This window comes from Scyliorhinus canicula, chromosome 5, assembly GCF_902713615.1.
Source record: "Scyliorhinus canicula chromosome 5, sScyCan1.1, whole genome shotgun sequence".
Classification (NCBI taxonomy): Eukaryota; Metazoa; Chordata; class Chondrichthyes; order Carcharhiniformes; family Scyliorhinidae; genus Scyliorhinus; species Scyliorhinus canicula.
In genome coordinates this window covers 202,415,311-202,440,571 of record NC_052150.1, presented here as the reverse complement: position 1 = coordinate 202,440,571, position 25,261 = coordinate 202,415,311, and the positions used below count along the sequence as shown (strand labels likewise).

Genomic DNA, 25,261 nt, shown 5'->3' with positions numbered 1-25,261 from the left:
CTCCCTGTCCCTGAGGGCTCACCGGAAACAGCACACTCTGCCCCACAATAAGTCCATACCCTGAAAAAGAACCAAACCTACTTAACACATCCATGATCCTTTCTCCACTGGAGAGAGGGTCAGTTACGTACAGCAGTAAGTCATCCGCGTACAAGGACACTTGTTGCTCTACACCTCCCCTTTCTATACCCTTCCATTCGATTGGTGACCTTAGTGCAATAGCCAGCGGTTCAATTGCCAACGCAAAGAGTAACGGAGAAAGTGGACTCCCATATGCAATCAAAAGTTTAATACGTTAGTACAAACACTCACCGTGGGGACCCTATACAGCAGTCTGATCCAGAAAATGAACCTGGGTCACACCTGAACTAACCCAGTGTCTCAAAGAGATACTCCTATTCTAACTGATCAAACACTTTCTCTGCATCCATGGAGATTATTACCTCCCACTCCGAACCCAACGGGGCGCATAACCACATTCAATAGCCTTATATTGGCTGACAATTGTCGGCCCTTCACGAACCCTGTCTGATCCTCCGCTACTACCCCCCGGCAGACATTCCTCCAAGCGAGTTGGCAACACCTTAGCCAACAACTTTGCCTCAGCATTCAAGAAAGATATGGGCCGATAAGACCTCCTCTGGATCCTACTCCTTTCTCAGAATTAAAGAGATTTAAGCCTGAGCCACTGTTGCCAGCAACTCCCCCGGGGTAATCATTTGACATTTCCATTAAATGAGGCCCCAGCTCCATCACAAATTTCTTAAAATTCCACTGGGAATCCATCTGAGCCCGGACCCTTGCCAGACTGCATAGAACCACATAATTTCCTCCACACCAAGTGGAGCCTCCAGCCACTGCACTGTCCCCTCCTCCACCACTGGGAAGTCCAAGTTAGATATAGCACTCGGGGCAAAGAGGATCAAAGGATGTGGGGGGAAAGCAGGATTAGGCTGTTGTATTGGATGCTCAGCCATGATCATAGTTTAAGGAGACTATTGAATGTGATGTATTTGTGTATTGTTAGGAAGCTAGTATGTTTGGATGATTTAAGTGAGTGTAGTTTATGGAAGACAGTTAGAGGTACCGTTATTTTGTTTTGTAATGCATGTCCCTGTTATGACATAGCGCCACTTAGAATTGTCAGTTCAAAATAGGGGATCTCATCCTGTAAACCGGGGTGCGAGAGCGATAGGCTCTCCTTCGCCATTTTCTCATGCGGATAGTCTGCACGATGCTGCAGAGTATCGCCAATGCTAAAAGGGATTCAATTACGTATGAAAAGGAGTACCACGTTATAAACTTATCACACCATGATGGTGTGTTGTTACTTGTCACTGGGCTCTGGGTGCTATGGGGAAGTGAATCATTAACGGCGGTGGAGTGGGGGTGAGGGGGTTCGCCGCGCAACCATATGGATCCGATGATCCAACAAAGGAAGATGGAGGACGTCTGCATCTTTCTCTCTCTTCTCTTCACTTTCTTTTCTTCCTCTGTTCTCTTCCTGGAGCTTCTGGAATTCTGTGGATCAAGCATAGTTCCTGTTACTACCTTGTTTAACATCTTGAACGTTAGCATGTCTGTCCTTTAGTGCCAATTTCCCTTTATAATTGGTCACCATCTGTGACTCCCTCATTTTTTTCAAAAAACGAATTTCAGGACCAGACATACTCAAAAATACTGAACCAGTGCGAGCCGTCTCACAGACTGTGCGTTTTACCATCCAAATGTTCGTGGATGTAAATAGCAGGACGGGTGGCAACCGAACGGTCACCTGAAAAGAAACAAAACTTTTTGAACTAAGAGTGCCGAAATGAGGTGCGTATGGGCCGCGACGGGTAAGATTTGGATGGAATCCCCGGGTAGGGCGTGCTGTGCCATACCCAAGCGTAGCTGACCAGAGCGGGGATGCTCAGACAGGGTGGGAACCACTGCCGTTTCTCCACTGCGTGAGTAACCGACAAGAATGGGCAAGAATGTAGTCATCGTGGGGGTTGCTGTAAAGGTTCTACCTTTGAATCAGAAGAGCAGTTACGAATAGAGATCTGGCAAGCTCTCAGCGGTTTCAGTTGATAAGCATGCCAGCAAGTTCTCAAAGGTATTGGTGGACAAATGGGGCGTGTGGCCGCCGAGCTGTTTTAACTGGAACAGAGAACACATACAAACACAAAACAAACAAACATGCAACGTAAATCGTGCAGGTTCCATCAGAAAGGACACCGTTTCTCTCTTAAGCGGTTCCTTTTAAAACATCATCTGGACACCTCCATTATCAGTTGTGAACAGGGTCGCAAAGGGATTCTCATGTTGGGAGTCAGACTCAATGTCATCCTCTTCTCCCGGATGCCATACTCTTGTATGAATGAGGGTTGGTAAGGCTGCATGGTGTGACTTTGGGTCCATCTCGTCGTTCCGGACGAGCCAGTACGAATTGTTACGGTGCCAAACAGTCGTGTCTAATTCAGTGGGAACGGAGTCGGGGTTGTCATCGTAGGGCGGTGGGCTTTGGTGAGGGTTGTTAAGGAATGTGATCAGGAAGGGATCACTCGAATCATGTTCAGATTCGTCGGGTGTGGGGCCTGTTACATGGGGGTAGTAGGGAGGCGTGCTGTGGCTATCGTCTGTGTCACAGTCGCTGTCTCTGCTGCTGCTGCTTGTGGGTGTTCTGGGGCGAGGTCTGGAGCCCAATCAGGGCCCCTAATCTCACCAGTCCCTCCTCCACCTTTGGGAACCTCAGTTGGTCCAGAAAGCAGCCCATCCCTCCCTCCTCCAGTGGGGGCTCGGACCGATACAGTTGCTCATAAAAGTCCCTGAAGACCCCATTGATGCCAACCCCACTCCGCACCACACTCCCTCTCCTATCCTTAACTCCCCCAATCTCCCTAGCTGTGTCCCGCTTCCGAAGCTGATGCGCCAGCATCCGGCTTGCCTTTTCCCCATATTCGTACATCGCCCCTTGGGCCTTCCTCCACTGCGCCTCCGCCTTCCTGGTGGTCAACAGGTCGAATTCGGCCTGGAGGCTACGCCTCTCCCTTAACAGTCCCTCCTCCGGCACCTCCGCGTACCTCCTGTCTACCCTCACCATCTCCCCCACCAGCCTCTCCCTCTCCCTCTGTTCTCTCCTCTCCTTGTGGGCCCTAATGGAGATCAGCTCTCCCCTAACCACCGCCTTCAGCGCCTCCCAGACCATCCCCACTCGGACCTCCCCGTTATCGTTGGCCTCCAGGTACCTTTCTATGCTTCCTCGGACCCGCTCGCCCACCTCCTCGTCCGCCAACAGCCCCACATCCAAGCGGCACAACGGCGCTGGTCCCTCTCCTCCTCCAGCTCTAAGTCTACCCAATGTGGGGCTTGATCCAAAATGGCTATCGCTGAGTACTCGGTATCCTCTACTCTCGCAATCAGTGCTCTGCTCATAACAAAGAAGTCGATCCGGGAATAGGCCTTATGCCCGTGCGAGAAGAACGAAAATTCCCTGGCCCCCGGCCTTGCAAATCTCCAAGGTCCACCCCTCCCGTCTGGTCCATAAACCCCCTCAGTACTTTAGACGCCGCCGGCCTCCTACCCGTCCTAGACCTGGAGCGATCCAGTGCCGGATCCAACACCGTGTTAAAGTCCCCCCCCACTTCCAAGTCCGGGATCTGACCCAACATGCGCCGCATAAAACCGGATCGTCCCAGTTCGGGGCGTACACGTTGACCAGCACCACCCTCTTCCCTTGCAGCTTACTACTTACCATTATGTACCTGCCGCCATTGTCTGTCACAATGCTCGACACCTCGAACGACACACTCTTTCCCACCAAGATCGCTACCCCCCGATTTTTGGCATCCAGCCCTGAATGAAACACCTGGCCTACCCACCCCTTCCTCAATCTTACCTGGTCCGCCACCTTCAGGTGTGTTCCCTGGAGCATGACCACATCCGCCTTCAGCCCCTTCAGGTGCGCCAACACCCGGGCCCGCTTAACCGACCCGTTCAGTCCCCTTACATTCCAGGTTATCAGTCGGATCGGGGGCTGCCCGCCCCCCTCCCCCGCCGACTAGCCATAACCCCTCCTCGGCCAGCCACGCGCCCACTCCCCACGCCCGGCCTGTTCCCCACGGCGGCAGATCCCCGTCCCGACCCCCTGTACTCGTTCCAGCTCCCCTTTGACCATACCAGCAGCAACCCAGTTCTCCCCCCCCCCCCCCCCCCCAGCTAGGACCCCTCCTAGCTGCATTGCTCCCCCCATTGCACTTCCGCAAGTCAGCTGACCCCGGCCACTCCCGCCTCTCCTTGACTCCTCCCATTCGCGTCACACTTATTACATGCAGTCAATCATCACATATATGGTTAAAGTGGGTGTTGTCTTACCTGCCCCTAACTTCATACAGAAGTAATTCAAAACTGACTGCGATGAATGTTATCAGTAGCTGATATAATGGTACCTTACCTTTAATGCATTGGCCCTTTAAGACCGGGCTTGGAACCCTGGGGGATTCCGCCTCTGGTTCCGCCCCCAGGAAATGGTATATAAGATAAGGCTCACTCAGGCAACATGTGATGAGCACACTTCTCGGCTGCTGTACAGTTCTCAGATGATTAAAGCCGTTGAATCATCTATCTTCTCTCCTGTGTCGTGATTGAGGGTATCTCAATTTAATCATCTGATACATCAAGATGGACAGCGCTCTAAAGCCGGAGAAACTCAACCTGGACGCTCGGTCTCCGGAAGCCCCGGAAATTTTTAAATATTGGCTGCGGTGTTTTGAGGACTATATTGACTCCTCAGCGACTGAGGTCGACGGCGTTCGCAAGCTGCATTTACTACATGCCCGGGTGGGCCATCGACTCTCCTCTGCGATCCAGAACGCGGCAAATTACGAAGCTGCGGTCGAGATACTGACGAAACGCTTCGTGAAGCCGATTAATGAGGTACACGCCAGACATTTGCTCTCAACCTGCAGCCAGCGTTCCGGGGAAACTCTGGACGAGTACGTGGAAAGACTCGCAGTGCTCGCGAGGATCTGCAACCATAAAGCAGTGACGGCAGAAACCCACATGAACTTGCATATTCGCGATGCCTTTGTGTCCGGTATCAGGTCCTCGTACATCCGGCAGCGGCTCCTAGAAGACGGGGCAAAGGATCTGCAAGGCACGGTAACGCTCGCCTCTTCCCTAGAAACGGCCCACCGTAACCTCCGTACGTACTCCGCGGACCTTGCAAACCCCTCTTGATCCCCTCCAGACTCGGCCACGCTGCAGGCCTGCACCGCGCGGCGATCCGCTCACTCCGGGGGTTCCCCATGTTATTTCTGTGGGCAAGGTCAGCCCCCACGGCAATGTTGCCCGGCCCGCTCCGCGATCTGCAACGACTGCGGGAAGAAAGGGCACTTCGAGAAAGTCTGCCTGGCTGGCCCCAAAGGCCACAAGCAAAATCCTCACCAGGCCCAGAAATCAAGCTCCCGGTCTCACAGGCCCCGCTACGCGGCCGTGCGGCGGCCGGACACGCCCACTTCCGATGCGTCATCGACCTCGTGCGAGTCATGGGAGCGGCCATCTTGGCGGCAGCCATCTTCGAACCTCGACACGTGTGACCGATGGCGGCGGCCATTTTGTAACTCCAGGCGGCCATTTTGTGAGTCCGACTTAACCGAGGACTCTGACTACCCGCAACTAGGAGCGATCACGCTCGATCAATCGCGGCCGAAACACCTGCGTAACTCGATGATGCGGGTGCGAATCAACGGCCACGACGCTCCCTGCCTATTCGACTCTGGGAGCACGGAAACCTTTATCCATCCAGACACGGTAAGACGCTGCTCCCTGCGCACCCACCCCGCCTCCCAAACTATCGCCCTCGCCTCTGGGTCCCATTCGGTCCAAATCACGGAGTATTGTGTCGCTGACCTCGCAATTCAAGGCGCTGAATACACCCGTTTTAAATTCTACATCCTCCCTCACCTCTGCGCCTCCCCTGCTGCTCGGTCTGGACTTTCAGTGCAGCCACCGGAGCCTGACACTGAAGTTCGGCGGACCCCTGCCCCCACTCACGGTATGCAGCCTGGCGACACTCAAAGTTGCGCCACCCCCCCCTCTTCGTGAACCTCACTCCCGACTGTAAGCCCGTCGCCACCAGGAGTCGCCGGTACAGTACCCAAGACATGACTTTTATCAAGTCAGAGGTTCAGCAGCTACTAAAAGAGCTACTACATAGAGGCCAGCAACAGCCCTTGGAGGGCTCAAGTATTGGTAGTCCGCTCCGGGGAAAAGCAACGAATGGTAGTGGATTATAGCCAAACCATAAACCGCTTTACACAGCTCGATGCTTACCCACTTCCCCGCATAGCAGAAATGGTGACTCACATCGGCTAGTATCGGGTATTCTCCACGGTCGACCTAAAATCGGCCTATCATCAACTCCCTATCCGCCCAGAGGACCGCCCCTACACGGCTTTCGAAGCAGCCGGTCGGCTGTTTCACTTCCTCAGGGTCCCTTTTGGTGTTACAAACGGAGTCTCCGTTTTTCAGAGGGCGATGGATCAAATGGTGGACCAGTATGGCTTACTTGGACAACGTCACCATCTGCAGCCATGACCAGCAGGACCACGACGCAAACCTGAGGAAGTTCCTCCAGACTGCCCGGGCCCTCAACCTCATGTTCAACAAAGAGTAATGCGTGTTTCACACAACTCAGCTAGCCATCCTCGGCTACGTTCAGGAAAACGGGGTCCTAGGCCCAGACCCCGACCGCATGCGTCCTCTTAAGGAACTCCCCCTCCCCCATAGCCTCAAGGCACTCAAACGGTGCTTGGGGCTTTTCTCCTATTACGCCCAGTGGATCCCCAGATATGCGGACAAAGCCCGGCCACTCATTAAGACCACGGTTTTTCCCCTGACGGCTGAGGCCCAGTCGGCTTTCAACCGTATCAAGGCCGGCATCATCAAGGCCGCCATGCACGCGGTGGACGAAGCCATTCCCTTCCAAGTAGAAAGCGACGCATCAGACGTCGCCCTGGCTGCTACCCTCAACCAAGCGGGCAGGCCAGTAGCGTTCTTCTCCCGAACCCTCACCGCCTCGGAAATCCGGCACTCTGCAGTCGAGAAGGAGGCACAAGCCATAGTGGAGGCCATGCGGCACTGGAGGCACTACCTAGCCGGTAGGAGGTTCACCCTCGTCACCGACCAACGGTCGGTCGCCTTTATGTTCGATAACGCACAAGAATGACAACATTCTGAGATGGAGAATAGAGCTCTCCACCTACACGTACGATATTAAATATCGCCCGGGGAAGCTCAACGAGCCCTCAGATGCCAATGCGCACAAAGACCGCCTGAGAGCCATCCACGATGACCTCTGTCACCCGGGGGTCACCCGGCTTGCCCACTTCATCAAGTCCCGCAACCTTCCCTACTCCACAGAGGAGGTCAAGGCCATGACTAAGGCATGCCAGATCTGTGCGGAATGCAAACCGCAATACTATCGACCAGACAGGGCCCGCCTGATAAAGGCCTCTGGGCCCTTTGAGCGACTAAGTGTGGACTTCAAAGGGCCCCTCCCGTCCACCAACCGCAACATCCATTTCCTCACCGTGATCGATGAGTTCTCCCGCTTCCCTTTTGCTGTCCCGATATGACCTCGGCCTCCGTGATCAAGGCACTGCACAGCATCTTCACACTGTTTGGTTTCCCCGCTTATATCCACAGCGACCGGGGTACATGAGCGATGAGCTGTGTCGATATTTGCTCAGCAAGGGCATCGCCTCGAGCAGGACGACGAGCTATAACCTGCGGGGAAACGGGCAAGTGGAGAGGGAGAACGCAACAGTTTGGAAGGCCGTCCTCGTAGCCCTACGGTCAAGGAGTCTCCCAATTGCCCGCTGGCAGGAGGTCCTATCCGATGCCCTACATTCCATTAGGTCGCTCCTCTGTACGGCCACGAACAAGACCCCTCACAATCGTTTGTTTGTCTTCCCCAGGAAGTCCACCTCCGGGGTCTCGCTTCCACGTTGGCTGACGACTCCGGGACCAGTTCTACTCCGGAGGCACGTGAGGAGCCATAAATCCGATCACGTAGTTGAGAGGGTCCAACTGCTACACGCAAACCCTCAATACGCCTACGTCGAGCACCCCGACGGCAGGCAGGACACCGTCTCCCTGCGATACCTGGCACCCGCTGGCTCTCCCACCGACCCCGCTGGCTCGCCCACCGACCCCGACGCTATCCCCACCGACCCCCCCTCCTACCGACGCTCCCCTCCCCGCACCGGTTGCCGACCCCGACAGCGCCCCCCCCCATAGCCCCCCCAGCCGGCGCCGGCACCGATCACCCTGGTCATCCCGGATACCTCCCCCGCTCCAAGGCGGGCAAAGGCTCAGTCAACTATGCTCCCGGATATACCACCATCAATACCGACCGTATCCACGGCACCACCACCGGAGCAGAGAAAGTCAGCACGGACGGTCAAATCACCCGCAAGACTGAACTTGTAACTCCACTTCACCCCCGACGGACTATGGAGTGCTTTTCCAGACCGTCAATCTTGACCTTCATCAGTTTTTGCCGCTCCAAGATCATCATCCCCTCTGCCTTCAAGGAGGCATTCCGATCTTCATGGTCATAGACCGTCTCCTCCATCATCTGGATCGACAAGCCTTGTGCCACCAACTGCTGTTCCACTCTTTCCAGGGCTGCCCGAAATGGTTCAGTTGCTTTCACCAAAGTCGTCCGTGACCCCTTTCCTTTGCTTCCTAAATTCTGTTGATAGGAACTGCACCAACTTCTAAGTCATCCACTGAGTGAGCAACGACGCCACAAGTCCCTCCATCATGCTTTCACCTCCCGTGTGTCCTCTGAGTCCGAAAGTGCCATTTATTCGACACTCTCCTCATATAACATTTCGACTTCCCAAACTGCAGGGGGTATCTTAGTTCTTCCACTGTACCATTTTTCCACAGCACAGCACTCGAAAAATGGTCAGAAAGGGCAGGCAGAAGCCACCTTATGTGTGACCAATCACTGCATGGCCACCACCAGAATTCTGTGTGTTATTATATTTGAGTCACTGTGGTGCATGTGCAAAGCTGAGGATTGTGTTGATAGCACATTGAATAGATGGTCGCATCATAGCTAAACAGTAAACAGTCAAAAATTTAGAAGAAGAACAGTACAGCACAGAACAGGCCCTTCGGCCCTCGATGTTGTGCCAAGCAATGATCACCCTACTCAAACTCACGTATCCACCCTATACCCGTAACCCAACAACTCCCCCTTAACCTTACTTTTTAGGACACTACGGGCAATTTAGCATGGCCAATCCACCTAACCCGCACATCTTTGGACTGTGGGAGGAAACCGGAGCACCCGGAGGAAACCCACACACACACGGGGAGGACGTGCAGACTACGCACAGACAGTGACCCAGCCGGGAATCGAACCTGGGACCCTGGAGCTGTGAAGCATTGATGCTAACCACTATGCTACCGTGCTGCCCAAATGGAAAGCCAGAATATATAAAAGAAACAAGCAAGTAGGGCAAGAATTCACTATCCCTACCCCTAGTCCACTGCCCTTTACAGTGACCCCTTTGTTCATTGGTGTCATTATCTTCCCAGAAGCTTGACTGCCATTTGTAATCCCCTAGTGTCTCTGTGACAGATAACAAAGGAGACATTGCTAGACCAGGCTCTTGGAAATCCATATAATCCCTACATTGCAGAAGAAGGCCATTCAGTCCATCGAATGGCCCAATGAGGTGGGCCAAGTAGATCAAGTGTCATTGGGGCAATATTTCGGAGATAGTGATCATTGTATCATAAGGTTTAAGATGATGGTGGAAAAGGACAAAGGCCAATCCACAGTAAGAATAATTAACTGGGGGAGAGCTGATTTCAATGGGGCACAAATGTATTTTAGCGACTGGAACTGTAGGTTGTTGGGAAAAACTGTAACTGAACAATGGGCTACCTTCAAAAAAGAAATGGTTCAGGCACAATCAAAGTGTATTCCCTCAAAATCGAATGGTAGGGTGAACAAATCCCAAGCTCCCTGGGTTTAAACGGTGATAGAAATTAAAACAAAGAATTAAGAAGTGTGTATATGACAGGTGTTAGACAGAATATAGAATTGAAAACCAGGGTGAAATCAGAAGGGAGGTGAAGAAGTAAATCAGAGAAATGAAGAAGGCTTCTGTGAAAAGATTGGCAGTCAACATAATAAGGAATCCTAAAGTCATGTACAGGCATCATCCCCTGGATGGTAAGAAGAGGAGGGCCGATTCCGGACCAAAAAAGGGTGAATTACACATGGAGGCAAAGACGATGGCTGAGGTGTTAAATTAATACTTTGCATCTGTCTTCACCAAGGAAGCAAATGTTACCCAGGCCAGGGTGACAGAGGAGGCGAATCTGTCATTAGAAGGGTTCAAAATTGATAAGGTATTGGATAAACTGCTGATACGTAAAGTTGTAAAGGCACTGCACTAGATGGGACGCATCCAAGGTATTCATAGACGTGAGAGTGGAAAATGCAGGTCACTGCCCATCATCTTCCAGTCTTCCCTCGACTTGGGAGGTGCCAGGGGACTGGAGAGTTACAAACATTACACCTAGGGTACATTAGGGAATAGATAGAGTAGACAGTCAGAGACTTTTCCCCCGGGTGGAACAAACCATTACAAGGGGACATAAATTTAAGGTAAATGGAGGAAGATATAGGGGGATGTCAGGGGTAGGTTTTTTTTTAGAACAGTACAGCACAGAACAGGCCCTTCAGCCCTCAATGTTGTGCCGAGCAATGATCACCCTACTCAAGCCCACGTATCCACCCTATACCAGTAACCCAACAACCCCCATTAACATTATTTTTTTTAGGACACTAAGGGCAATTTAGCCTGGCCAATCCACCTAACCCGCACATCTTTGGACTGTGGGAGGAAACCGGAGCACCCGGAGGAAACCCACGCACACACGGGGAGGACGTGCAGACTCCGCACTGACAGTGACCCAGCCGGGAATCGAACCGGGGATCCTGGAGCTGTGAAGCATTGATGCTAACCACCATGCTACCCTGCTCTTTACCCAGAGAGTAGTGGGGGCATGGAATGCACTGCCTGTGGAAGTAGTTGAGTCGGAAACGTTAGGGACCTTCAAACGGCTATTGGATAGGTACATGAATAATGGAGTGTAGATTAATTTGTTCTTAAGGGCAGCACGGTAGCATTGTGGATAGCACAATTGCTTCACAGCTCCAGGGTCCCAGGTTCGATTTCGGCTTGGGTCACTGTCTGTGTGGTGTCTGCACATCCTCCCCGTGTGTGCGTGGGTTTCCTCCGGGTGCTCCGGTTTCCTCCCACAGTCCAAAGATGTGCAGGTTGGGTGGATTGGCCATGACAAATTGTCCAAAATTCTATGATTAACCTAGGACAAAAGTTCGGCGCAACATCGTGGGCCGAAGGGCCTGTTCTGTGCTGTATTTCTCTATAATTGGCCATGCTAAATTGCCCTTAGTGTCCAAAATTCTATGATCTATGATTAACCTTGGACAAAAGTTCGGCACAACATCGTGGGCCGAAGGGCCTGTTCTGTGCTCTATTTCTCTATGACTCTATGTTCATAAAAGGTTGTAAACAGCAATTACAGACCAGTCAATTTAACTTCAACTGGTGGGGGAGCTTCTATAAACAATTATTCGGAATAGATTTAGTACTTGTGACAAAATTAAAGATTATTATCACAGGGGAAAATGTGGGTTGATTAGGAACAGCCAGCATGGATTTATTAAGGGAAAATGGTGTTTAACTAACTTGCTAGCATTTTGGACGGAGGTAACAGAGGCTTGATGAAGGCTGAGAAGATTTGATAGAGATGTTCAAAATCATGAGGGGGCTGGACATGAGGGAGAAACTGTTCCCACTCGTAAAAGGATGACGAAAGAGAGAGCACAGATTTAAAGTGATTTTCAAATGAAGCAATTGTGATGTGAAACAAACATTAACACACAGCGAGTGGTTTGGGTCTGGAATGCACTGCATGGAAGTGTCATGGAGGCAGGTTCAATCCAGGTATTCAAGAGGGCATTAGACGATTATTTGAATAGAAACAATGAGCAGAGGTGCAGGGAAAGGCGGGATAACAGCACTTAATCATAATGCTCATTTGGAGAGCTGTGTTTAACAAAAGACCTTGTTCCTGCTCACTGCCAACGGGATCCATAGAATCCCTACAGTGCAGAAAGAGGCCATCGGGTCTGCACTGACTCTCCGAAGGAGCACCCTAGCTAGGGCCATTCCTCTGCCTTATCCCTGTAATCCTGTGCACTGATCATGGCCAATCCACCTGGCCTGCACATCTTTGTGAACTGTGGGAGGAAACCAGAGCATCCGGAGGAAATCCCTGCAGACACGAGGAGAACGTGAAAACTCCACACAGACAGTGACCCGAGTCCCTTGCACTGTGAGGCAGCAGTGTAACTACTGTACCACAGTCCAAAAAATCAACATCCCAGCTTGCAGCCCTGATTGGGCAGAATCCTCACTGCCTTTGGACATCAGTCAACCCTTTGCTCTGAATTTACCCCGTTGTGGTATTATTTGGTGGATTTAGACAGCAGCTCTATAAGTCAAAGGCCTCCCGCTTCCAGGTGTAGATTTCACTTCCTGTACCAAAGTGTATTATTCAGTTCCATGTGTAGCTGCACCAATTGCTGTCAGGAAAATAGTTTTGCAATTGCTTTCAGCAAATCTACGTGTGTTGGCAACAGAGTCCAGCTGTCCATGACTATGAATAGCCTCTTCTTCCTCTTCTCAGGCAGTCCCTGGGGACCTTGGATGACTTTGTTCCACTCCAGGTTTAGGGATCCTGAGGTGACCAAAAAGCCCAATGATGGATCTGCACACTCGGCCAAGGTGGGGCAGATAGTGGGGCAGGTGGGGCAGTTAGTATTTGGCAAGACGGTTGGGTGGGATACTTGGACTTTGGTGCGCTCCATCCGCTGTTTGCACTTGGCCTCCACCTGGGCCTGTCAAAGACGTTAAAAATGGTATCCAATTGGAGAGGTCGTGAGCAAGAAATTCCCACAAATCAGTAGTGATGTTTAATTTTTTTAAGGAGACTTTGAGGACATAGAACAACATAGAATATAGAACATAGAGTACAGAAGGAGGCCATTCGGCCCATCGAGTCTGCACCAACCCACTTAAGCCCTCACTTAATAATAATAAGAATTGCTTATTGTCACAAGTAGGCTTCAATGAAGCTACTGTGAAAAGCCCCTAGTCGCCACATTCCGGTACCTGTTCGGGGAGGCCACCCTAAGCCGCACCCAATAACCCCTCCTAACCTTTTTGTTTGGTCATTAAGGGTAATTTAGCACAGCCAATCAATCTAACCTGCGCGTCTTTGGACTGTGGGAGGAAACCCACGCAGACACTGGGAGAACGTGCAGACTCCGCACAGACAGTGACCCAGCAGGGAATCGAACCTGAACCTGCGACCCTGGCACTGTGAAGCCACAGTGCTAATCACTTGTGCCACGGTGCTGCCAACAAAGGGCAGTCCTGGACATCCTGGAACATTTGCTCTGCTCTCCTGGTAATTGCCTGCCGTAACAAATCTCCAAATAGAGAGTTTGTTTTGGGAATCTTGTGTCAGATATGCAGACAATGTGGCCCACCCAACTTTGCTGATTCACTACAACTCAGTTCCTCCTTACCGGGGATGTTGACATGAGAGGGGACACTGATGCTGCAGTGGCTGTCATGTCATATTGAATTTGCAGATAAGCACCAATCTCTTTACTTATGTAACCTATACTCGCATCTGGTTGTCCATATTCAGATTTTTGTACAGTATGATTTCTGGTGTGCTGGTAGTTAAACTTTATTATTTTTCTGTGTGACATTGGCAGGTGCTTTTTCACAAGTATATCTACTAACACAATCATTGTACTTGACTGACTACAGATCACAAGGATCCAAAATCCCACTCTTTGGCGACTGTACGTTGCAAGAAGAAATGAAATGAATAGACAGCGACCTCACCAGCAGAATGAAAAATGTCTTTACCATGGAACTTACCCAGATATATGTCCTAAGATCAATGCAGATGGTTTTAACAGGAGCTACTGTGGTTTAAATGGTAGGTTAATCATTTGTGAATGAAAATACACTCTTTGTGCTATACCCATATGAGCAGTTAAGGATAGACTCTGCCAGGAGTACTGAAACAGAATTTTTATTGTGGAGAAACATAGGGAGATATTGGCCAGGATTTTATGGCCTTGACACGGCATGTTTCCTGCCAGTGGATACGGAAGGTCATTTAAATTTCTGTTTACTTTGATGGGAGTATAATATCCCACCGGGCAGTCCTGGCCATTGAGTTTTGAGAGTGGTTACTTAATCTTCAATCTATATAGGAAGATTGTTAGATCACAGGACTGCAACCTGCAGTTCCAAAGCTGCATGAGACTCTTTAATAACTTGATTGCAGCTTGTTAGCGGGAATTAATCCAAAAGAAACACTCGAGACTCGGGTCTGCTGCAAACATCAAACCGTTTATTGTATTACACCGCTGGGGAGCAGACAACTGGGCAATCCAGATGCCTCTCTACTGAACAAAGAATATTATCAAAGAGTATTATCATTTATACAATTACAAATAGTTAGTTGGCCCTCCTCAGCTGGACATAATCCAATCATAACGATTATACATTGATTTTTAGAACCAATGAAATTGATTACTAGGCAGCTGGAAACAGCGCGATCATCTCATGGACAATGAGGGGGTTACTCATGCTTTCGTGTTGTCTTCCAGATGCCCTTAATCGACTGTCCTTGGGTCTTATGCATTCATGGCTCCCCTTATCTTAATTTTGTGACATGCTGGTACTGTTGCCAGCATCCCACAAGAACATCTGCCCGGGGGTTGCTGATTAGGAGCATTTCTGCTGAATGAGCCTTTTCTGTGTGTGCCTGTGAGACGGTCCTTCCGAGGAATGTGGTCAAATTAGTTAGCGAGGCCCCATGATGCCTCACAAACATTTCATTGCTAACTATAAACAGTATAATGTGCTTTTAAAAAATACATGTTTATACAATATTTATTGCAGGTGTCTCTGCCCTGGGAGAAACACTTCAACACAATTCTTAATTTTTTCCATTTGGATCGCATTGACATGCAAAAAAAAAACTAAATGAACAGCAACAGTTGCGTGTTTATTATGGTGGAAAAAAGGCTAATCATTGTGTTGCTCTTTATGGTTTTAAATGATTAGTGAAAAACACTGACTATCGCTGAAAAGCGAAGATAGGAAGATAACTTTCATCTTGCACTCATCCGAACAAATACAAGAATGCTAAATTTTAACGGACCACAACAATTTATACGATAGAAAAAAGGGTGCTGATTGGTTGGCAGTTCAACTATGATTGGCAAAGGCATTGCCATGTAAAAAGCAATGGGAAACTATAGAAACTAATGGGAAACCAAGCCCCTGGGTAATTCAAACTCGAGGCTCGAGCACATTTCTTTCATTTGCAGAGTATAGGTGCACACACATAAATGCTGGAGCAAGTATAAACATGGCACGTTACAAGCTTGACTGATTAGGTTAAATTGTTTATTAGTGCAGCTTTTTGCACACTCTGGGCAGAATCCCAGTCATGGAATCAGATGTACAGCTTCTATATCTGACATTGCACTGGCACTGAAAGTCATACACAATGCTGCTCAATTATACGGTAGGCAGAACATCCTTCTGGACTGATGACAGTATCCTCGTAATGGAAAATACCACTAGTGTAGCCACTGCATAGTGGTAGTGTTAAAATGGGGTGGGGGATCCTGCTCTAAATCAATCGGTTCGAGTGATACAGCTACACAGGGAAGGCAGTGGCATTCTCACTGGACTAGTAATCCAGAGACCCGTGGTAATGCTCTGGGGACCCGACTTTGAAACCCACCACAGCAGATGGTTAAGTTTGAATTAAATTTAAAAAATCACCTGAAATTAAAAGTCTGATAACATGAAACCATTGTCCCTTAACTACTTAACTACCCTCCCTCAGTTCAAGGGCAATTAGGGATGGGCAATAAATGGTGGTCTAGAACACCCACGTGCCCTGAAATTGCCTTTTATTAGAGGAAAAGATTTCATTGTTGCGACCATTGCCGTTTCAAACATTAATTTTTCTGAAAGTGCTTTTTGATTTTTGTAATCAAGAAAGATTATGGGCGCAATTCTCTCTCTCTCTCTCTTCCCCCCACCCCCCCCCCCCCCCCCCCCCCAACGCTAGTTCGAGATCCGACCCACTGTGGTCATGTCACCAGCAAACGTTGAGATGTTGGAGCCACATTTTGCCACACAGTCGTGCGTGTATAGGGAGTATAGTAGAGGGCTACATCTGCACCCTTGCAGGGCCCTAGTATTGAGGACTATCATGGAGGAGGTGTTGTTTATCCTTTCTGATTGTGGTCTCTGGATCAGGAAGTCGAGGATCCAATTGCAGAGGGAGGAGCCAAGTCCTGGGTTTTCGAGTTTTGATACGAGTATGACTGGGATAATGGAGTTGAAGGCAGAGCTGTAGTCAATGAATAGGAGTCTGGAGTAGGAGTTCTTCCTTGTCGAAATACTCCAGGGACGAGTGTAGGTTCAGGGAAATGGCATCTGCTGTGGACCGGTTGTGGCGGTATGCGAATTGCAGTGGATCAAGGCATTCTGGGAGTATGGAGTTGGTCATGGTATCTCATGACCAACCTCTCGAAGCACTTCATAATGACCGATGTCAAGGCCACCGGATGATAATCATTGAGGCATGTTGCCCAGTTCTTCTTTGGTATCGGTATGATGGTGGTTTTCTCGTGGGAACATCAGAACGGAGTAGGTAGAGGTTGAAGATGCCTACGACCACATCTGCCAGTTGGTCCGCGTAGAATCCTAAGGCCAGGGACTCTGTCAGGACCCATTGTTTTCTGAGGGTTCACTTTCAAGAAGGCTGATCTGACTTCAGAAGCTATGACGGTGGTTATGGGTGTGTCCAAGGCTGCTGGGGCAGTTGTCAACGGTTTGATGGTTTCCTGCTCAAAACAAGTATAGAATGCATTGAGTTCATTGGGGAGGGGTGCGCTGCTGCCGGAGATTCTGGAAGGCAAGACAGTGCCCTCACACTAATGGGCCACTTGAGAGCCTCCTCCTTCTGTGCTTGGATTTTTCCCCAGAGTGGGAAAGGCCCATATGAAGTATGCAGCACAGGACGATTCTCAGGTGGGCTGATGTCCAGTCAGAGGGAGGAGGGAAGCCTCCTTTACAGACCCCTATGCCCATTGAGGCCACCCTCCCCTCCCACCAGTTCTTCTTCACCATGTTTCCCCTCCTCCCCCTCACCCTGGACTACTAAGGTGAGACCCAGAATTATCTTAAATTGTTCCTTTGGACTGGCTGCAGTTTCAGCAATGGCTACCGCTGCCGGTATCACTGCTGGCCATTTGATCAGACAGCAGCTTTAGGAGTTGGGACTTCCTCTCCAGAGCGAGCAGATGCCACCTCAAGCCAGTTAATGGCCTTGCCACTGTTACATGGCAGCCAACCACCCACCTGCCCTGTAAAATGCACCTCATTCACTCTTTTCTACCCTCCACACATGCCTGAGCAGCTCAGTATTTCCAGAATCTGCACTCATTTACTTTTGTTACATAAACAGGATGCTGTTGGAAAATAACTGTTCTGATAAAGAATGGGGGCAGGCGGGGGAGCAGACAGATACAGTAATAAAATACAAATCTGTCAAAATGCCAAATGTTAACAGCCTCCCTTTTCTAGGGGCTCTGCCTTTTGCAGATCCAGGCCCTACTTCACCGCCCCCACTCCCTGCCTGGGAAATCCAGAAATCACACAGCAACACAAAGGTCACAAGAACAGGTGCTGAAAATACCCCACAGGTCAGGCAGCATCTGGACGGAGAAAAAGATTTAACATTTCAGATCGAAGGCATTTCATCAGAACTGAAAGGTTATTGACCCAAAATGTTTGGCTGGATTGTGTGGCCCCCAGAAAAATTAACCACTGCTAGAGAATGCGAAAGAAACAATACATTCATTATGTGAGGACGCGTGAAATATAATTACAGAATGAAGTGTTTGATAACTGAGCAAACATTGAGCTTTGTCATTAGGGCTGCGGAGTTAAAAGCCTAACTGAGAGGGTAGCTGGTTAAGAGTTTAGAATTGTTTACCCTGGAGAAGGTCCAGTGGAGATGCTTCAGGGGAATGATGAATTGAACTGCTAATATAGTCAAGATCACCACAAACTCCAAAAACTGTCTCAATCTTAGAATAGGGTCAGTGTACAGGGATTATATATATAGAGAGCGCATGGCCAGATGGATAGTGGAGGGTGAATGAGTAGTATAATTTGAGTGATTTGGATTGATAATTGAAGGCAGTTACAACAGGTGCTGGCTTCCAAGACTGGCTAGGTGTACTGCAGTAGCCTTTTTTAGTTCTATATATTTAACTGAATAGTAGGGAAAATGGAGTAAGGATATAATAGTGGTACCAAAATCTGGAATAAATGGATTGTCATCCACAGCAGTGGGTACTGAATTTCTAATACAGCAAAGGATTTATGAGTTTGTTGTCCAAGCTTGGCAGTATTAAATCCTAATCTAGATCTAGAGTATGGAATGAGGTGAATAACATTACATTTTTTTTAAATTAAAAAATAGAGTGCCCAATTCATTTCTTCCAATTAAGGGGCAATTTAGCATGGCCAATCCACCTATCCTGCACATCTTTGGGTTGTGGGGCGAAACCCACGCAGACACAGGGAGAATGTGCAAACTCCACACGGACAGTGACCCAGAGCCAGGATTGAACCTGGGACCTCGGCGCCATGAGGCAGCAGTGCTAATCATTGTGCCACCGTGCTGCCTCATATTTCTTTTCTTACTACAGTACTGAGTAATCTTTCCTCAACTAGCACATGTTCTTTGTTATGGAATACAGTGCTTCATTTAAGAAAGGTATTTTTCACCAGTTTATCTTGCCCTCTGCTTGCATTTGATATTAGAACTTATTTGACAATATATTATCATATAAAATAAAACAATTTTTACACCGTCACTAATTCTATTACAAGAAGAATATAAGGAGAGTCAAATGGGTAAGCTTGTTAGCATCAGGATATTTTAGTACACTTTTAATAAACCTTTACACTTCAAGTTTAATATTGCTTCAGGACATCTTTAGCTTTATATAATAAGTAAGCTGCATTCTAAATTGTCCGTGAAGTCTTGCACCAATTCCCTCTCCACTCTTCTGTCCACTGGTGTGAGGCCGGGTTTGATTTAGACTGCATTAACAGTAATATTGCATCAGTGAATATGAAGCAACAGTTGTAGTATTATACGGACAATAAAGGTGCAACAACATTTTTGCTCTTCATGACCTAGGTTTACTTCTACAGTGATTGGAGTGTGTTTGACTAATGGAGAAAGACATTCAGTATTGACCAAAACTAAATGTATAAAACATGCATCTCTTGGACAAGATCATGACAAAATTCAAAAAGTATGATCTCATTAACATATCTTTCAAGTAGAGCTCACAATGCAATTAACATTCAGTAACTAACACCTGGCAAACTTTTTACAGCTGTTTTTTATGGCGATGGGACATATTTTGCTCAGAATGCAAAATATTCTGCACACGACACATATTCCAAACCTGACGCAAATGGAAACAAAGTGATCTACAGAGCAAAGGTTTTAACTGGAGATTATTGTAAAGGAGAAAAAGGCCTGAAGGAACCACCACTCAAAGATCCACAAGGAAACAGCAGAGACCGATACGACAGTGTCACCGATGGCGCCTCACCCCCTCAAGCGTTTGTTGTGTTTCAGGATAATCAAGCATATCCAGAATACTTGATTACCTTTCAAGTTTGAGGAGTATCTCGAACAGTGAGCAGGAACGCAAGCAGTGATAGTCACTGCAACTTCATTCTATTGTACTATAAATAAAAATTTAATAAAATAAATGCGATTTTTCGCCATCTGAAAAGAATCAATTTTCTACCAAGAGCAATCCCAAACCCAACTTTTCACTGAGTGGAGTTTGAACTTCAGCAGTGCTACTTGGCTGCCTGGACTATATAAGGGCTGGTTGGGCTCCTTGAATCATTGAGATAGAAAGGCAGTTTACTTTGTTACAGCAGAGAACAACCGCAACCAACTTCCACTGGCAGAACCATATAAATGCCAGCTCTCCTGGCACCAGTAGCAACTCCCTACAGACAGCAAATGATACAAATTGTTGGCAGCTGTTTAATTGCTAGATGCAGTCATTAAATCAGATTATCCCACTTTTCCTATCCACTAGAGCTGACAAATATCACATTATAAAACTCCCAACAGTTGTTGTTGAAAAGACAATATTCATTTGTCTGCGTTATCAGTGGAGCTTAAGTGCTATGGAATATCGAAAGTTATGAACAATAAAAGCTTTATATTTAATAGTTAGTGTGAGCATAGCTAAGAAAATTATGAATAACTCCTTTAGGATTTTAGTTCTTCACAGGAAATTTGAAATGAAAGTCATCAGATCTGCCCAAAATCCCTCGTATATTGTTAAATGAGTATAATGGAGAGGAAATATTTGCATTTCAGCATATTTGAACTGATTTCAGCAAATAATATAAGGGATGTCATGATTGTCATGATATTGGTAAAGCACTTTTGACTAAATGGACATTGTACGCATACAGGGAGCAGAACATTTCTCCCATCCCTTCTCAAAATATGTACCTTTGGGCTGGATGGAGTACATTTCTCAGTGATAGTGCAAACAGCCAGGATCTGATAATCACCTGTTTGCATTATTGGCAGTTGAATCTTGACTAAACTGTTTAATGCTTTCTCACCAAATTGTGTTCATATGCACATATACAAAATGGCTTATGTGGCTTTCTGAGATTTAATTGTTGCGTATGTTTAATCTGGTTAATGTTATGAACATCGTTGTAATACCTCCTTTCAACTTCTTTACTAATAAACAATAATTACAGATGAATTACTTGTTTGTAATTTGTTGATCCATGTTTTCTATTAAGTAGTTGTATTACTTCATGCATCACAAATTAAAGGATGTTAGTAAGTGAATATTTTGGGCGGGATTCTCCGTTGGCTGACGGCAAAATCTGGAAAGGCGGTTGGGCGGAGAATTGGTCTTGACACCAAAATCATGGTCGGTGCTGGGATCATGGCCAATCGCGATTCTCTGGTGCTGCGACAGCAGCGTCAATGCATTCTACTCTGCATGTACAGTGAAAGCCTTTCGCATATTAGCGGGCCTGACCTAGTATTCCCCAGGGCCTCCGTGATCTGCCTGGGGAATTCTCGACTGCGAGGTTCACTTGTGCTTTTAAAACCGCCGTGGCTGATGAGAGAGAAGGGAGGAGGACATGCAGAGGTTGCATGGGCTGCCAGTGCTGACACTGGTGTGGGGGGGGGGGCAATGGGGATGACCAGGGGATGGACTGTGAGGCCGGATGACAGACTGCCATTGCCGCGGCAACCATATTGCTGCGCACCCCACTGACCATCCACCTTGGCCTGTGGTTTTGCAGAGTAACACTGGCCGTTTGGGTGCCCCCACACATCACCCCCACACCCCAGCCCACCACCTCCTCATTCCACCCACTAACCGCCCACCCTCCGCCACACTAGCCCCCCCCCCCACCCGCCAACTGGCCGGCACTCGCCTGTGGGACATCACGCGGCCTACCATGGGCAACGGCACAGTAGCCCTACATGGTGTGCCAGACGGGGGCATTGGACCATACCGTTGGCAAGGGCAGTGACAGCTGATGGTACCCCTAGCAACGACGCCCGTGCCGCGACCAGTGGCATGATCGCATAGTGCTTCAGCATGAAGATGTGGTTCAGGTGCCTGGACCGCTCTGGAAAAGCCCTCCAGCACCGTGTTAGAAGAGTCCAGCACATTATGGTGGCCGACTGTGTCATCCACAACACCGCGCAGCAGTGTGGCAATGTGCTGGGGGAGGAGGATGAACATCAGTCCTCGCTCGATGAGGTGGATGCGGGGGGAGGGCAAGGATAGGCAGGGCATGGGGCCCAGGCAGGCACGGGAGACCACACACCTTGTGCGCATGGGCCGACGGGCGTGGGACACTCGATGCTTCCAGGTTCACCGGTACCAGGGGGCCTGACTAGTGGCAAGGGCATCCCATCCCACTCCCACTGCCCCCGCCTCACCCCAGTCTGACCACCCTCTCCCCATGAACACTCCCCTTGTGTCATTTCCTCCCCCAGCCCCCCCCCCCCCTATAATTTCTACCAGCCTCACTGTGCTGCCAACCCAGGACCCACACACCATAGTATCAGTGGGTCTGGTCCATGGGATTGAGGGCGATGACAACCCACTCCGCGATGGGCTGTGGTGCTCTGTACCGTTTGCCATCGTCGACTCCTGCCCACGGTAGCACTTGCCACCATCCACCTGGGTGATCCTGGCATGTGAGCTGGCCATTCTTTTACATGGTCCCACCAAACCCCTGGGGTGATGGAGGTGGGCGCGGGCAGGAGTTGGATCACCAGTGCAGTGAGCACTGGCTGTACTGGGGTCAGTGGCCCAAGCACCCCGACTCTCCCTCCAGCACCGACCCTCCGCCCAGCACACCCCACCCCCAGCGCACCCTCTGCAGCCAGTGTAGCCCTTCCCTCATACCCTTCTGACGGAGCACCAAGGCATGTTGTAACAAAGTGAACATGTGTTTATTGGGAACATATACATACAGGTTTGTGCTCTAGCTCCTATCCCTATCTTATGTGCTGCTCCTGTGTCAACCTAACTCGTGTCCACCTTTCTGTCCCTACGGACCCGAATGCTACGTTTAGGTGTATTGATGGTGGAGAATCCTGAAGCTTGGGCTTCCTGAAGTTGATAAAGTCTGCTGCCTGGGCACACAGGCTATCTGTGACCTCACGGACCTATGTGTGACTATAGCTTGTGGTATGCCAAACAGGTCCTTGCTCAAGCTCTGGATTGAATCGGTGGAATAGAAATTAACAGCTGTGGTGATCTTCACGGCCAATAGGAGCAGATGTCCTCTTCATCCATGGGGTGCCAAGGTCAGGAGGATGTGAAAGCGGTGCCGCACGGTCTCTTTGTTGAGACAGAGTCTCCTGTGGCACATGCGGTCATCTCTTCTAAAGACAAACAAAGCCATGAGCCGTCGCTGGTCTGGGTTCCCTTCGGCCTGGTGGCCGCTGGATCTTCAGGGTGTGCGGCAGCCCCCTGCACATGAGGTGCTGCCTCCAGCCTGCATCGTGCTGCTACCTTCTGCGGCGTCTGGCCGCCTGGGCTCCCACCAGCACTGCGGGGATATCCTCTGTGGGACAAACACCACCAGCATTTTTGGTATCTGTAAGGAATTGGAGGAGAGAGACCGACAATCAGTTAGGGCTTCAAGCCCGGACCCTCAATCCGCCAAGACTCCCCAACCTGTACGTGTCCCGCCTTCTCGGAGTGCCATCCATACAGCCAGTTATGCTGGAGAACCTCGCTCTGTACGCTCACTCCCGGCCACATCAGGAGCCGATTGACCCCAGACCCCTGCCCGGAACGTTAGGGAGAACGTGCTGGGATACCCTCCCCTGATCCACACACTCCCTCCCCCTTTGGTTGTGAGGATATCCCCAATTCTGAAGCCCAGCTCCTGAATGTTTGATTGTTGGTGCTGCCTCTATGGTGCTGACGACTCTAGAGTTCAGGCAAACTGTTCAGGCTTCAAAGTTTGATTGAAATGCGATGCAATTATCATCGTCTGAGACATGACACATGTACCCACGAAAAGCCACTTGAGAATATTTTGTTTATTAAATGGGCAACAGTAACAAAGATTTGAAAATCATCTACATAACATTCCACATATCGCACTAATTATTAATCAACAAGGAAATGTTACCGTTCTATATTGGTACCAATACAAAGCTATATCAGCTCATTTCACAAAAAAAACAAACACACGGGGAACGATTCACTGTTTCAGAGACTAAATGCTGACACCGGGACCGAATCAAAAAACAAAGAACGGTACAGCACAGGAACAGGCACTTCAAGCCTCCACTAATCATATGTCCTATCTAGACCTGTATCCTTTTATACCCCGTCTTTTCATGTATCTATCTAGATAAGTCTTAAAGATCACTAACGTACGAATCAGTGGACTTCTGCGAACAGCAAAATTGGTGCTGGTCTCGGAGCAATTCAACAACCTTTAATGGGCCAGCACCGGCACCCAGACCAGCGATTCCAAAGAAAAATGATGCAGAATTAGCCCGGGCCTGGATTGACACTCGAGAGGCTGACAAGCTGCAACCGCTTATTAACATCCCACTCCCCACCCACACTCATCCCAGCCAACAAGATGGCAGCATCCTGGTTCGCAGTCAGAGCTCGAGACCCTGCTGGACACCATGGAGAGACGGGCCACCCTGTATCTAGGGAATTGGCTAGTCACCCCCTCAGTTCCACTCAGCAGCCATTGCAGCAGTTTCACATTTTTATAAAAGGATTGCTAAAGGACGTCGGCGTGATTTCTCGCTGGTGAGTCGGTTGATTCCCGGGAGGCTGCTGCGTTCGACTTCAGTCTCACTAATGAGATTGGAATGAATGAGGCGTTGTGATATTCTTGCCATCGTTGGACCAGATCCGGAACTTACCACCAGGAGTGGGCCAGGTGAATGGATTGCGTCTGGCAGGATTTTGGCCTTTCCTGCCACTTACCCGGCCCACCCAATTCCGTGCCCAGAGCAACGCGGTAGTTGAATCATGCCCGCTGACTCTCAGAATGGATCAGCTTTATTTCTTTACTTTACCTTTTAGAGTGAGTTTACTTTTCTTTTCAATTCTATCCCACTTTACCCATGTTTTGTCCCTAAGATGATGTGGAGATGCCGGCGTTGGACTGGGGTGAGCACAGTAAGAAGTCTGACAACACCAGGTTAAAGTCCAACAGGTTTGTTTCAAACACTACCTTTCGGAGCACTCATTCACCTGAGGAAGGAGCAGTGCTCCGAAAGCTAGTGTTTGAAACAAACATGTTGGACTTTAACCTGATGTTGGAAGACTTCTTACTTGTCCCTGTGATGACTTTCTTTGACACCCTGCAGATGGACTGCAGCAGTTCAGGAAGGTGGCTCACCACAACAACCTATTCAAATCCACTCCTGCTTTGTAAACATCCTTACTAAGTGACTT

General features: G+C 49.1%; 1 protein-coding gene across 2 annotated transcripts in view; it reads left to right on the top strand.

Moving 5' to 3' along the window:
• The window catches only part of LOC119966523 (protein mono-ADP-ribosyltransferase PARP14-like), a 152,591-nt gene extending 131,542 nt beyond the window's left edge, over positions 1-21,049 (top strand). For both annotated transcript variants that reach the window (XM_038798364.1, XM_038798365.1), the window contains 2 exons: positions 13,944-14,118; positions 19,634-21,049. In XM_038798364.1, the coding sequence (XP_038654292.1) occupies positions 13,944-14,118; positions 19,634-19,926 (468 nt within the window). In that variant the 3' untranslated portion in view covers positions 19,927-21,049. The remainder of the gene's footprint in view (positions 1-13,943; positions 14,119-19,633) is intronic.
• Positions 21,050-25,261: the final 4,212 nt, after the last annotated feature.